The sequence below is a fragment of the Oryctolagus cuniculus genome, chromosome 2, assembly GCF_051225735.1.
Source record: "Oryctolagus cuniculus isolate XC-2025 breed Fujian yellow rabbit chromosome 2, ASM5122573v1, whole genome shotgun sequence".
NCBI lineage: Eukaryota > Metazoa > Chordata > Mammalia > Lagomorpha > Leporidae > Oryctolagus > Oryctolagus cuniculus.
In genome coordinates, this window is record NC_142868.1 from 136,568,145 (window position 1) to 136,583,823 (window position 15,679).

Consider the following 15,679-nt stretch of genomic DNA (forward strand, 5'->3'; position numbering starts at 1 on the left):
ATATAATGTTATCCTGAAAAACTTGAGTTTTAGGAAACCTCTGATCTGTACATAAACGGTCAAAGCAAATTAAAACACTGTTATGCTATATGACTTCTAGTAATACATGAAAAACCCCTGTATGTCCCAAATCACAGGGGTTGTAGAGAACCTTGTCTGCAATCAGAGACAAGCAAGTCTTCAATAAATCAGTCACAAACAAGACGATATTTTAAATATACAGTAGGAACATTTATTTTAACACTTCTAAAAGATATTTCTCCATGCCTGATGATTTGATATAAAAATCAAACCCATCATACTTTCCCCATCAGTCTCTCTACATCAAGGGTAATCAGAAATTTGTACAACATGAATATTTGTTTCTTAAACAAAAATTACAAATTAAGTGATAACAAAAATACACAAATCAACTGTACCCTAAACAAATTTCTAATGAATATTTTCCCTTTTCTGCCTCCATCACCTAGAGCTTCTTTCTTCAGCCTCATTCTGCTCCTTTTCCTTTCTTTGCTTGGCCATGAATTTCTGTTAAAAGCAATTTACAATATAAAATACTTATTAGATGTTTTCCTGTGTGTGCAAACCTATCTTATGTACTTCCATATATTTACCATTTAAAGGGTAATCCCACAAAATAAAAATTAGAAACATAGTATATTAAGTAATTGCTTCCTTTAATTCATCAATCATCTAATATTTATGATATACCAAGCATTACACCTGGTCCTTGAGGATGTAGCTGGTCAGCAAGATAAGGTAAGGCCCTTTATACCACGGAGCTTATATTCTATTTGGGAAGAAAAAACAAACAAGATAATTCTGGGTGGTAGTAAGCACTCTAAAATTATAAGGTAATTGATCAAGCATGATCTCCTCATAGGGTAGGAGGGGGTGTTCCACTCTAGCTACGTCTTTTGAGCATAGGCCTTTCTAAGGAGCTGACATTTGCGTTGAAATCAAAGAGAAGAATTGGCCATGCAAGTGGGACTGGGAGAGGGCAAAGGAATAGCAATATAAAGTTAGCAAGAGGCCTTTCATGTATGAAAAAATGAACAAAGAGAACCTGAAAAGCTAGAATGTAGTGAGAAACAAAAAACTGAGTTCAGAGAAGTAGGAAAATAATCAATTAGATCATGCAGAGATTTACAGATCCAAAATGAAAAGACTGGATACTAGTCTAAGTGCAGTATGAAGGTGCTGAAGATTTTAAATGGAAAAATGGTAAGATATATTAATTACATATATATACATATACATATATATATTAAAGAGTACAGGTAGCATAGCAAAGTGTGTGAGGGTTTGAGCCTAGAATAAAAGAGTTGGGTTCAAACACCAGGTTTAATGCTAACTAGGAATGTGACCTTGTGTTTAGATAGTCGACCATCTTAAGTCTGTTCCTTCATCTTTAATCAGAAGACAGCATCTACCTCCTAAAGTTGATGAGGACATTAAATAAGCTTCCAGCAAACAACAGCTCAGTTACTGTTATATGACTGGCTAAGGATGAGCCTCCAGAGTAGCACTTTCTAAAGACATGTACAGGAATTTTTGGTGGTTTTGGAAAGTGGGCTAAATATAAACAACCAGAAAACTAGACAATTTCCAAACTTTACTACGGTAATATGTACATGACTTCATAAGAGGGCATCAGAATACAGTTTCTCACACTTTAACAGAGTGTCATTTGAGATCACCAATCTGCTGAATCCACTCTGGCAAATGTTATCCAAGGAAAAGGAACAAGGACTAGAAATTACTGGCAAGGTACAGTTAAAGGAAAAAATAGGATTTTGGACTTGAGAAAAAAACTGGCATAAATATTCAAAAATTCTCCCAATGGGTAAAAAGGTATCTTTTGGGTAGACACTTAAACAGTTAAATTACAAGACAACAGAACCTGAAAATTTTATATATTAAGAATAAAAAAAATTACCTCTGTATTTTGCTTATGACGTGTACTCTTGCAGTGATTTGTCATTGCTTTTTCACCTGAGTAGAAAAGAGAACAAATTGGACAGAAGAATCCAGCCTTCGGTACAAGAAAGTCTAAATCTAGAAGACAGAAATTGAGATGGAAGAAAAAGGAGAAAAAATGGTTAACTGTTGTTAATCAATTTGTCCAAACATGAAAAACCTGCTAACTATAGTGTATGCTTACATACAAGCATAATATAACTGCTATGCATTTAGAGATCAAAAGCAGTATCACAAAACACAGGTCATTATATTTTAACAAACTCTACAATATTCCAGAACCTCCAGGGAATTCCAGAATGCCAGTACAATGACATATTGCAAGTTAACTAGATTAGATAACACAGAACTCCTCAGTTATGCTTCAGAACAATTCACTGGATAAGAATGTGGCAGTCTGAAATAAACCTCTTGGGAACCCCAGCTGAAATAAAACAGGGAGAAGCAGCATTATGATGGGCAGCTGTCTACTTGAGGAGTATGCAAATAAACAAATAAGGTCCTGGGCCAGTGCTGTGGCTCACTTGGTTAATCCTCTGCCTGTGGTGCCAGCATCCCACATGGGCACCGGGTTCTAATCCCGGTTGCTCCTCTTCCAGTTTAGCTTTCTGCTGTGGATGGCCCAAGTGCTTGGGCCCCTGCACCTGCATGGGAGACTAGGAAGAAGCATCTGGCTCCTGGCTTCGGATCAGCGCAGTGCCCGCCATAGGGGCCATTTGGGGAGTGAACGAACAGAAGCAAAACCTTTCTTTCTGTCTCTGTGTCTGCAATACAAATACCCTTGACCGAAAAATCAACCTAATAAAATGTCCTCATAACCACCGATGTGTAAAACTTGCTAGTTTCCACTTTAGAGCAGCACTTTAAGTGTCAATTATTTAATCAACAAAAACATTAACTATGATCTGGAATTTTTATTTCATAGGAGTAAGGAAAAAAAAATGTCATTTTACTTTACCTTCAGGAGTATCAGGTGCCCCCAGTTTGCCTAAAGAAGAGTCTTCAGTTTTCTTGCGTTTTCGCTCTGGTTCTGAATCCTTTAATCCAGGGTCTTCATCAACTAAAGCCATTACATTTTTTAAGGAGGGGGAAAAAAGCTATTATAGACTTTGTGAAGTTAACATTGGATATTCCCTACTTTCAAAGACTAACTTAAAATTCAAAGGAAACATTTTCCTTGGTTAATCCCACCTGACCACTCATCAATATTCTCTAAGATTCTCTGATGTAAGAAATAAATGAGTAAATTCAGAATTATTAAATGGATCTGGGGTGTAGGATGAAGGCTAATATAAATTTTAATTTATATATTGTTCCAGAAATAATTTAGAGGGATAAGGGAAGAAGTCCAATTTCTATAGTTACTGGCAAGAGTTAACTTATGTATGCAAGATGCTGAGTTGAGAAGAGAGTGAAGATTAGGAGAAAAGGATACCAGCAGAGATAATTTTGATGCCTTGTATTGTGGTGCTTCAAACCTAAACAACTTAACATAAACTGACAGCTTAAGATCCTTGTTAAGCAGAATCACCAGTGAAATGACATACATTCAAGCCTACTCTGTGCTAGCAGATCCCGCATTAACATGGTCTTGGGGCAGACATAAAAATGGAAACTGGTTTCAAGAGATTCTAGTTACCTTCAGTAACTGAAACACCCTACTGTTGCACAGTACTAAACAAACTCCTTTTACATTATTCATTTAGCTTTCATCCCACATGAGATAAGATTAATTATTAAATATTTCTTCATAGATGGAGAAAACAAGATTAAAAGAGGTAATAATCTATTATGATTCCAGTGCATAGCCAGCAGGTGACAGAAGCTAAACCAAGACTTGTGACTTTAAGTTCAGTGCTCCTCACTCCACACATTTGGGCTACACTTTACCAAATCTGAGGGTACAGCTACAAATTTTGAAATCAATACTCCTTCTTCTCTTAATCTTCATATTTTACTGGTTAGGAAGTCCTAGTCTATTTAAAAGTAGGGGAGAAAAAAAAGCTATCTTCTTTGCTTGAGTTGATGGTTAAAACAGCTTAATCTCCCTGCCTCTAATCTCTTCCTAAAATACTTTAACTCCTTACCCAGCTAAGGAACTTTCTCAAAACACATCTGGCTCCTGCCACTCTGAAGGCACACTTCATTTACGTTTAAAATGTTTGGGGTAATGTCTTTCTAAAGTTAGGTCCTTTTGTCAAACATACTGTCCATTAACTGAAATACACTATTACTAAGTAGTAAATAAGATAATTCTTTCTATATTATTCAAGAAATCCTAAAGGGGAAAACTACTAATCAGATTATTAAGCTACTACCTAAAGCTTGACATCATGGATTGTTTATGGAAGAGACCAGACAAGGAAGGAGGAATACCTATTGACCATGAGAAAGATCTTCAAAAAAGAGGTAGTGATCAATAGCAACAATGATGGAGAAAACTAAAATGAGACTAAATTAAGAGGAAACACAATTAAAAAATCATGTTTGACAACCCAATGGGGTTTATCAACATCAGTTTATAGAAGGTGGTAGAGAATGAAGCCAAAGAAAAAGTAAATGGGTGATTCGGGGCCGGTGCCGCGGCTCAACAGGCTAATCCTCCACCTTGCGGCGCCGGCACACCGGGTTCTAGTCCCGGTTGGGGCGCCGGATTCTGTCCCGGTTGCCCCTCTTCCAGGCCAGCTCTCTGCTGTGGCCAGGGAGTGCAGTGGAGGATGGCCCAAGTGCTTGGGCCCTGCACCCCATGGGAGACCAGGAGAAGCACTTGGCTACTGCCTTCGGATCGGCGCGGTGTGCCGGCCGCAGCGGCCATTGGAGAGTGAACCAACGGCAAAGGAAGACCTTTCTCTCTGTTTCTCTCTCTCCCTGTCCACTCTGCCTGTCAAAAAAAAAAAAAAAAAAAAAAAAAAAGGGTGATTCTGGGGTCAGTGTTGTGGCACAGCAGGTAAAGCCAGTACCTACAATGCTGGCATCCCATATGGTTTGGATTCCGACTGCTCTGTTTCCAATCCAGCTCTCTGCTAATGGCTTAGGAAAAGGAGAAGACGGCCTAAGTAACTGACCCCTGTCACCCACCTGGGTGACCTGAATGAAGCTCCTGGCTCAGCCCTGGATGTTGCAGCCATTTGGGGAGTGAACCAGTGGATGGAAGTGCTAACTCTTAGCTTTCAAATAAACAAGGAAATCTTTTTTTTTTTTTTCAAAAAGGGTGATTGCTTTTAGGTGCTTTGTTCTGAAAGGAAGGAGAAAGGAGCCACAGGGATCCCAAGCTTAAAAAGAGTTTTTAAAAAATGATTTGAAATATATAGTGAGTGTCTGTGTTGGGGGCAAGGGGAACAGAGACAGCACACATGCACACACTTCCATCCACTGATTCACTCCCCAAATAGCCACAATGGCCTAAGCTGGGGTAGGCAGAAGCCAGGAACCAACAACTCCATCTGGGTCTCCCATCTGGGTGGCAGGGACTCATGCATCTGGGCTATCTTCTACTGCCTTCCCAAGTGCATTAGAAGAAGGCTGGATGGGAAGTGGACAGTTGGCACTTGAACCAATGCTCCAATATGGGACGCTGGCACTGAAAATGGTATTCTAACCTCCAGCACCACAATGCTAGCCCTGGGGGAAAAAAAATTTGGTAGGACTTGATCATATAAAGCAGCCAACATAAGTAAAATTCAATTTGACAGACAAGAGAGATTCTGCATTTGCTCTGGCAGGTCATCCAGTAAGGAATGGGCTAGATGACGCAAATGGGGTAAAAAGTTATTTATACTGATCAGGAAACTGGAAAGGCAGGAGATCTCTGATAGATTGTGGAGCAGCACTGAGGGCCCAGCTGAGATTTCCAGTCCCAGCTGCTCCACTTCCAATCCAGCTCCCTGCTATGGCCTGGGCAAGCAGTGGAAGATGGCCTAAGTCCTGGGCTCATGCATCCACGTGGGAGACCCAAAATAGCTCATGGTTCCTGGCTTCAGATTGGTCCAGTTACGGCAGTTGCAGCCATTTGGAGTGGACCAATGGATGGAAGAACTCTCTCTCTGCCTCTGACTCGCTGTAACTCTGCCTTTCAAATAAATAAATAAATCTCTTAAAAAAACCAACCAAACAAAAAAAAAAAGACAACAGAAGGGGTTGGTGTACATCATAGCAGATGAAGCTGCCACCTGCAATGCCAGCCAAAATATGGGCACCAGTTCATATCCCAGCTGCTCCACTTCTGATTCAGCTCCCTGCTAATGGCTTTGGAAAAGCAGCAGAGTATGAGCCAGATACTGGGGCCCCTGCCATCCACATGGGAGACCGTAATGAAGCTCTTGGCTTTGGCTTGGCCCAGCCCTGGCCATTGTGACCATCTGAAGAGTAAATTAGCAGATGGAAAACCTCTCTGTCTCTCCTCTCTCTATAATTCTGACCTTCAAATGGGTAAAGCTTAAAAAAAAAAATGACAGGAAAGGTGCTTCAAAGAGAATGATAAGAGAGATACTCTTCGAGTGTTTTGAGGCACGCTAGTGGTTAATTTTTGCTTTACCTTTGTCTCACCCTGTCTCACCTTGTCTGTAACACCCTCAAATAAAAAAATAAAATATTAAAAAAAAACCTTTCATACATCATGTCCACAAATATGTCACATTCCAAATACTGATGCTTCATTATCTAAATACAGTTTTATTCATGTGAGACATCTGGAGAGAAAGACAGAAGATCTCTTTCAAATAAAACTAAAAAAAAATTAATTATTGCCTTTTTCCATTCCTGCTCTATTTCACCATTCTTCTATTTTTCTTCTCAGATGGCAGATCTTTGAATCGTTTCCCCCAACACTCCCAGTCTTGGTTTACCTTCCTCAATGTGGAAGGCCTCTTCACCTCTGCCTGCTTCTGTTCCAGCAGCTTTGTCTGATGGTGGTACTTTCCCAATTCTAGTTCTTTTGGTTGGTGTCTTAGCTTTAAAAACAAAGTCTCCTTTAGTGCTACAGTAGCCATATTTAAACTGCTTTAAACACATTAAATTATCTGAATATTAACACCTTACATTTTTGCAAATACTACCCAAGAGGCAGGTGTCTGGCACAGAGGTTAAGCTTGAGATGCTGACATCCCAAATTAGAGTGCTGGGCTTGAGTCCCAGCTCTGCTTCAGATCCAGCTTCCAGATAATGCACAACCTCGGAAGCAGCAGGTGATGGCTGAAGTTCTTGGGTCCCTGCCAAGAACATGGGCGACCCAGATGGGAGTTCCAGGTTAATGGCTTCGGTCTGGCCCAGCCCCAGCTGTTGGGGGCATTTCGGGAGTAAACCAACAGATGGAAGATCTTTCTTTCAAATAAATTAAATAAAAAATTTTAAAAATATCACTTTAGGGCAGCATTTGGCCTACTGTTTTAAGATGCCCACATCAGAGTACTTGGGTGGTTACTTAGCCCAGTGTCAGTTGTTGTGGACATTTGGGGGTATGAACCAGAAGATGAGTGCTCTCTCCATCTGGCACCGTCTCTCAAGTAAAATAAATGAAGGAAAATATATTTTTTATGAATTACGCTAAATCTTAAATGTAAACAAAAACTGGAAGACAATCTGGTGTGAACATCCTTTTGCTTATTAAAAAAAAAAAAAAAACACGTTTGAAGCTGGCGCCGCGGCTCACTAGGCTAATCCTCCGCCTTGCGGCACCAGCACACCGGGTTCTAGTCCCGGTGGGGGCGCCGGATTCTGTCTCGGTTGCCCCTCTTCCAGGCCAGCTCTCTGCTGTGGCCAGGGAATGCAGTGGAGGATGGCCCATGTGCTTGAGCCCTACACCCCATGGGAGACCAGGATAAGTACCTGGCTCCTGCCATTGGATCAGCGCGGTGCGCCGGCCACAGCGCACCAATCGTGGCGGCCATTGGAGGGTGAACCAACGGCAAAAGGAAGACCTTTCTGTCTCTCTCTCTCACTGTCCACTCTGCCTGTCAAAGAAAAAAAAAGTATGAAATCCATGCGGTTTTCTCTAATACATATTTTCTATGATTTTTTTGAAAATTCCTTATATGTATGGATTTTAAAAATCTTCTGCAATAAAATCAACTTATAATTCAATTTTTCATGAACTTCCTAAAGTTCTCACTTTTTTAAAGATTTATTTATTTGAAAGTCAGAGTTACACAGAGAGAGCAGGGGGAGGGGAGGGGAGGGGAGGGGAGGGGGAAAGTGTGTCTTCCATCCAATGGTTCACTCCCCAGATGGCTACAATGGCCAGAGCTGTGCCAATCCGAAGCCAGGAGCTTCTTCCAGGTCTCCCAAGCAGTGCAGGGGCCCAAGGACTCGGGCCATCTTCTACTGCTTTCCCAGGCCATAGCAGAGAGCTGGATCGGAAGTAGAGCAGCTGAATCTCGAACCGGCTCCCATACAGGATGCCGGCACTTCAGGCCAGGGCATTAACCTGCTGCACCACAGCACCGCCCCCCCCCCCTTTTTTTTTTTTTGAAGTTCTCTTTTATTAATGGTTAGTATAATCTTTTGGCTTGGAACATTAATAAAGGGTGAATTAATGGTAATGCCACAATATAAATTTATTTTTAAAACACTCATTTGTTTTCATCTACTTAAAATGCAGAATGACAGAGTGACAGGGAAGGAGAAAGAGACACAGAGAGAGAAACAGATCAATCTTTCATCCACTGATTCACCACCCTAAATGCCTGTAAATACCTAGGCTGGGCCAGGTCAAAGCCAGGAGCCAAGAACAACATCTGGGTCTCCCAAATGCGTGTCAGGGATGCAGGCACTTGAGTTGTTATCTGCTGCCCAGGCACATTATCAGGAAGCTGGATATGAGGTGGAGGAGCTGGGACTTGAACTGACACTCTAATACAGGATGTGGGGATCCTAACCAGTGGCTTAATGTGCTGTGCCAAACACCTACCTCTACAACATATATTTTTAAATTAATTTTAAATGTAATCCTCTTATAAAATAGAAAAGCTACCACCTCCAAGTATCTACCTGCTAAGTGTCTTTCAATCATTGTTTTCAGATCTTCTCCCATAATATTCTCATTTACTGGACCCCCTTGAGACAAGGCTTCAAGTTTTGTCTTCTTTGTGTCCACAGCTCTTCTCTTCCTATCCCCCTTTTTATCTGTGGGACGGTCACTTTTGCTTTGTGCTAACTCTACTTTTAAATCGCTATCTCCATCTTCTTCCTCTCCAACTTCGTCAACAGTAACAAAATTCAGCTCTTCTTTAAGGTTGTTAAAATCAGCCAGAGAGTCTTCATCCTCTTCAGTTACTTCATCCAAAGTCACTAAATGCAAATCACTACTATCGTCTTGTATTTCATCAACAGTGACCAAAGCAGAAGGGTCTTCAGGCATCTGAGAAGAAATGAACCCCATGGATTCCCTTACATTATTTCCTTCATCTCCTTTAGTATTTAAAGTAGCAAAAGTTATATCTGCTGATTCATTTAAAGGTAGTTCTTCTACTTCTCCAATTTCATCCACAGTTACCAAGCGTTCCTGTTTGAGCAGATCTTGTTCTTCAGCCACTGACAGAACAGTAACATCTTTAGGTTCACTATGGGAAATGCAGTCATCTTGGTCAATTAATTCATCTAATGTAAGAAGTGAATTTGAATTTTTTACCATTTCTTCCATATTTAGTTCTTCTTCATCAATTACTTCATCTACAGTAACTAGAGCTTGTGCTAGGTGTGCAGCTGCATCTTCTTCTTCCCCAATCTCATCCAATGTTACAAAAGATAATTCTCCCTCAACACCACGAGGGGCAGAAGTCTTTCCCTTCTTCTTCTTTAAATTAAGTTCAGAAGGAGTATTTTTGAGAGCTTCTTTCCTTTTTCCCTTTAATGGATTCTGCTTGGCTTGAGAAGGATTCACTTCTTCTATAACCTCATCCACAGTAACGAATTCATCCAAATTAAATGGAAATAATGGTTCCTGTTGGAGAGTTAAGAATCAGTGTTGTGAACAACTATTAACCAACTGGCCGAGTTCCCATAAGTCACAATAAATGTGGTGTATGTCTTTCGAGGGAATTTTAGTACAAAGAAGTTTCCTAAAGGTCAAAATTCATTTTTTTTAAAAGCACCACAAATGAATCAACTATTAAAAGTAATGCCAAAAATCCTAACAATATCAATCTTCTATTTTTACCTAATTTCAATTAAGATTACAATTACTTCATAAATGATATTTTGAACTATAAATGCAAAAATGCTTCATTTAAAGGATCTGTCAAACAATATAAACAAATAATTTACTGTTCTGTACATGAAATATCTACCAAGTGTTCTTGGAGACTTACTGGACTTCTAACAGCACCCCAAAAAAGATACACAGTACCAGCTAGAAAGTTTATATATTAAGAAAGTTATATGAAAAAATTAAGACTCAATATGTAGGCCGGCGCCGCGGCTCACTAGGCTAATCCTCCGCCTAGCAGCGCCGGCACACCGGGTTCTAGTCCCGGTCGGGGCGCCGGATTCTGTCCCGGTTGCCCCTCTTCCAGGCCAGCTCTCTGCTGTGGCCAGGGAGTGCAGTGGAGGATGGCCCAGGTGCTTGGGCCCCGCACCCCATGGGAGACCAGGAAAAGCACCTGGCTCCTGGCTCCTGCCATCGGATCAGCACGGTGCGCCGACCGCGGCGGCCATTGGAGGGTGAACCAACGGCAAAGGAAGACCTTTCTCTCTGTCTCTCTCTCTCCCTGTCCACTCTGCCTGTCAAAAAAAAAGACTAAATATGTAATATAACTGTAAATGAAAAAATATCTGTGATTTGAAATATTGTGCCTGAAGAAAATAAATTTCCATGGGATTTCTATACATTTAGTTTGCTATTAGTGATAAACTATTTAGCCTAGCTCAAGGTAAAAAAGTGAAGAATTCATGGTACAGTTAAAAAAAAAAAAAAAAAAGGACATTTCATTCTTGTCCCTTGTTGAATAGCTCTCACTCATTAAACATCAGTAAGCAGGTATGAGTTATAAGATAGACAAACTCTGCCATGGAAGGGTGAAATGAAAGGTTAATGTTACTGGATTTTTTTTTTTTACCTCCTTAGCTTTGGAACTTCTACCAGTGGTGCTTTTAGAACTCTTAGTGTTTTGCCCAGCCAAAGTCTGAAATATTAAATAACACAAGAACCAGAATTTACACAGGTTATTAATATCAATATTCAAAAAAAGGAATTTAAACATAAAACATTATTCAACTATAATCAATTATGCAAGTATAATTATCTAACAAGCACACAAAACTAAGTCAACAGTCACTGAATGGTATAAACAACTCTCAAAGTTGGAATTAAATTCGGTCTTTCTGATCATTTCTTCCTTAGATCCACAATGTCTAATTTGGGCAATTAGAAACCTGACAAAGCATCAGTGTAAGAGAGGAAATCACCTCCCATTCAGAAGCAAAGTGCTGAATCAGCTAAGGAGATTCACTGCACACTTTTTCTTTAAACTACATAGGTTTATTTCTGATCAACTTCTATACACAAATGCTTTTCAAACCTGTTAATAAATTATGAACTCGAGTTTCACACTCTAAAATGCTATTGGCTTCAATCAATGAAACTGTTTAAGGAAGGGACATGGGAGCTTAGGGTGAGCTGAAAGTAAGCAGGTGCAAACATGAAATAAGATTACATCTTCTACTCCACAGCTACAGCAACAGAGCTAAACACGTCAAAGACACAGTGAGCCATTCTTTCTACTCTCCTCACCTTATTGTTGCTGTCATCCCGCTTCATGATGGAAGATCTAGCCTCTGTTTCCTGAGACTGTTTTGTTATGTCCTTGTGATCCAGTTTAGAATCTTTGCCTTGCAAAGCTGAGATCCTTCCACTGCCTCCTTTGGTAACACCACTCTGAGTGGTTTTGAATTTACTGCTGTTTTCCGCCAAGCCTGACCTGGCACTTGCAGGTTTAAGTAGACCAAATTCCTTGGTTGAAAGTTTCTTTTCTGCATTTATTTGATCTCTGAGCACAGATTTCAGAAAACTTTTCTGATTTTCAGTTTTCGAAGCAGTAGCTTTTGCCTTAGGAGTAGAGATCATTGTAGTCTTGATGCTTGATTTACTGTTAGATACATGCGATACAGCCAACACACTGGTTTTACTAGTTTCATCAGGCTTAATAGTCTGTCCCACTCCTTTATTTGGGTATGCCTTAATTACAGCGTTTTCTGCAGGTTTCTCTTTCACTGCTGCCATAATCTTTTCCAATTTTTCTGCAACCATCCTAGCTTCATTCTTTTCAGCCTCCTCTGCTCCTATCTGTATATCTACTCTGGTTTCCTTAGCAGCAAATTCATTCTTCTCATGTTCATCAATGTTACTTTGTTCAGAAACATCTTTTTTGCTCACTGCCTTCTCATCGCTAGAGGAAACTCCTGGTACTAAAGTTACAACACAAGCAGCTGGCATTATTTCTGAAACAGCTTCATGTTTGTCCACTTCAGTTACCGCTTCTACCACAGACTGTGTAATTCCAGAAAGGAAATCTGCTTCAGATGGAGATTCTTCTAGAATTTCTTTGATGTTCCTTTCTTTTATAAATGCACTGTCAGATGTTGACAATTCTGTTTCAGCATTAATTTCTGCCTCTTCCTTCTCAAAGTCATTAGAAAATACTTGTTGATTTAAAGCAGATTCCTCTATATTTTCAGTGAATAGCTCAATACTGGTAGGAGTGGGTGCTAAAAGAGGAATTTCTACTTTGACCTCCTCTTCTTGATTTTCAACTTGCAATGTTTCAATAGTAAAACCAGAGTTACATAGTCCTTTTTCAGGTTCTTCCTCACAAGGCTCTTCTTGCTGTACCAAAGTTTCTGTTTGTAGGCTAGGAGTAATTTCTTCTTCAATCTCATTAGGTTGAACAGAGGGACTATCAGTTGCTGTCTGTACCTCACTTTCATCAACTGGATTGTTTTTCAAACCAGGGCTAAAAGTATTTTAAAACAAAAACAACAACAAAAAAAGAACACAAACCAAAATCAAACTATGATGAGGATTCAACCATTATAATTAATCCTACGGATGCTACTTGCAAAGATTTCCTGATGTATCATAAATAAGCTTTGGAAAATCCAGCCAATTAACAGTAAAAACGGTTAAGAAGTTTTTGGAAATATGTAAACAATACAAAAATTTAAAAGATACTCCATCTCAATGAAGCTTTCTCTTTAATTTGAAGGAAACAATGGCAAAACTACAAGCATTGATATGCTCCTTTTACTCATCGGAGTTAAAAACCAATTTTGCTCCCTACTATGTCAACTTGAGATCCTCAAATTATATAATCCTAACCTCCCAACAGTTTTTAAAACAGTAAAATGTTGGTACTGTACTATAATGAAATTGATGAGTGATGCACTGAAATTTAAAGTGAATTTTTTTAAAAACAAAAAAGGTAGTAGGAAAAGGCTATACTCCTAACCATATCATTTTTTTAAAAAGATGTGATAGCTTTTACATTTTCAAGAACTGCACTGATTAACTGATCTTACCTCATCTAGTCTTTCCAAATCAAAAGAAAATGAATGTGATTTTGTAATTTCATTACTTTCAAGGAAGCAAAGACAGAATGAACTATCTTTATATTAATGTTCCATAGGTCAAAGATTATTCTGAATAAGGAAAATCTTAGCTTCTGAAGACAATGTCTATCATTCTACCAACACAAATTAAAGTTAACACATTCACAAAATTACATTAGAAGCAGGTTAGAGACAGACATCAGAAAGTGATCAAACCATATCAATACCTCACAATAAAGAATAACAACATTTTTCTCCCTTTTTCAAAGAAGGAGGCATACAACCAATTCCCTTTAACAAGCTTCTTAAAGGGTGGCTAAACATCCTTTAGTTAACAATGCAACACAGTGTTTTGTGTCCTGAGATGATGTCAATCATATTTCAGAAGTTTAGAAAAAGTGCTATAACATCAGGATAGTCAATGAACTGAAAAATCCCTCACTTCCAACAAAGATTTAAGTTTAAGGTTCCGAAGGAGAAAACTTTTCTATGAGATCAGATAAATAACTCTTGATCAAAAGCTGCAAATGCGGGGCCGGCGCTGTGGCGTAGCAGGTAAAGCCACTGCCTGCAGTGCCAGCATCCCTTATAGGCACCCATTCAAGTCCCAGCTGCTTCTCTTCTGATCCAGCTCTCTGCTATAGCCTGGGAAAGCAGCATAAGATGGCCCAAGTCCTTGAGCCTCTGCACTGATGTGGGAGACCTAGAAGAAGCTCCTGGTTCCTGGTTCCTGGCTCTGGATTGGTGCAGCTCTGGCCACTGCGGCCAACTGGGTAGTGAATCAGCAGATGGAAGACCTCTTTCTCTGAATCTCCTCCTCTCTCTGTGTAACTCTGACTTAAAATAAATAAATCTCTCTTTTTAAAAAAAAATGTTGCAAATGCCACAGTGCTTGCATAATTTAAGTATTTAAGTTGAAAAGCCAATAATCATAGACCTTAGTCAACACAGATTCTATTATTCATAAGCTGAAAAAGTCATTTGAAACAATTCACATCTTTATTAGTCAAATATCAATGACTAACTTTAGTGTTCCAAATTCTTAGGATTATGTAAAATACAAATTGTTGCTCAGCATAAACGACAAAGACACAGCTGTGACATTCACTGTTACAACAGTTGTGTAAAGATTATTTCTAAAAATATAAACTTTGGTTTTTTAATTTCAAAATTCACTTCCCATAATGAAAATCACATTCATTACTGAGCTGAGTATTAACCCTAAATTAGGGCTATAAAAATATTCAATGGTATAGAAAGATAATAGTGGAAATTTTGGTTCCCAGCTCAAGCTCATAGAGAGAGTTCTCCCTTACTACCAAAAAAAGTTACTATTTTTACACAAAATGAATCACTAAGTAGTGCCACCCTCACACAGAGAAAGACCACCTATGTGGAAAAATGGTTTAATTCCATATATGTCTCGTGTGCTGGTCTTTAAAAAAAGTTTTCTTCACAGAAATCATTTACCACATATTAGTATCATTAGTATCTATTTGCTAAAATAGGCAAAGGCTTCACTAGTGAGCAAGGTAGCTTACAAAGCCAGTCTGAGATGTCAAATAAATGACATTGTTAATATCAGAGTTAAACAAGTCTTTTTAAAGATTAAAGCAAAACAAAAATCATTCTGGGAAAGGCACAGAAAAGGATCTCAGGAAGGCATCTGATTTCGCATTCTCCATCTCATCTGCATTAATGCCCGAATTTTAAGACCTTCAGAAAATGCATACAATAAAAGCTGGGCATTTTGAACAAAGGTTAACACTGTAAGACACACATCCCAAGAAACTAGATTTGGACTTCACAATCCTGGAGATCAGTGTTTATTTCAGAGCTCCAATACTAATGAATCATCTAGCATCCTTATTTGGAGCTTTAAATATGTGAAATGAACCCTGTTTATCCAGTAGAGGGTGAGTACAGGCATCATGGATTACTATTAAATTATAAAAACATATCCATGTGAGATCTTCTCTAAATAGGAAATCTACTTAAATAAAGTTTCATCATAAACAAAAAGATCACATTCTGATGAGCTGGCAACCATTAAGTACTTTAAAAAATACCACTACAACTCTTTTCTCAGCATCAGTTTACTCCAAAAGAAATGTATAGTGTTCTGGTCATATCCCACATCTTTTTCTCTAATAAATAAAAG

The 15,679-nt window shown here is 39.0% G+C and overlaps 1 protein-coding gene across 30 annotated transcripts in view; it reads right to left on the reverse strand.

Annotated features, from left to right (window-relative positions):
- Positions 1–209: 209 nt before the first annotated feature.
- Positions 210–15,679, reverse strand: part of ZNF638 (zinc finger protein 638) — a 166,219-nt gene continuing 150,749 nt past the window's right edge. For 21 of the 30 annotated variants that reach the window (XM_051842783.3, XM_008254265.5, XM_051842784.3 and 18 more), the window contains 7 exons: positions 11,705–12,923; positions 11,031–11,096; positions 8,965–9,916; positions 6,825–6,929; positions 2,939–3,040; positions 1,940–2,058; positions 210–528 (listed from right to left, as the gene is read on the reverse strand). In XM_051842783.3, coding sequence (XP_051698743.3) covers positions 463–528; positions 1,940–2,058; positions 2,939–3,040; positions 6,825–6,929; positions 8,965–9,916; positions 11,031–11,096; positions 11,705–12,923 — 2,629 coding nt within the window. In that variant the 3' untranslated portion in view covers positions 210–462. Of the gene's footprint in view, positions 529–1,939; positions 2,059–2,938; positions 3,041–6,726; positions 6,930–8,964; positions 9,917–11,030; positions 11,097–11,704; positions 12,924–15,679 lie in introns of those variants that run through there. The other 9 variants (XM_051842786.3, XM_051842785.3, XM_089327574.1 and 6 more) reach the window with 3 other exon arrangements.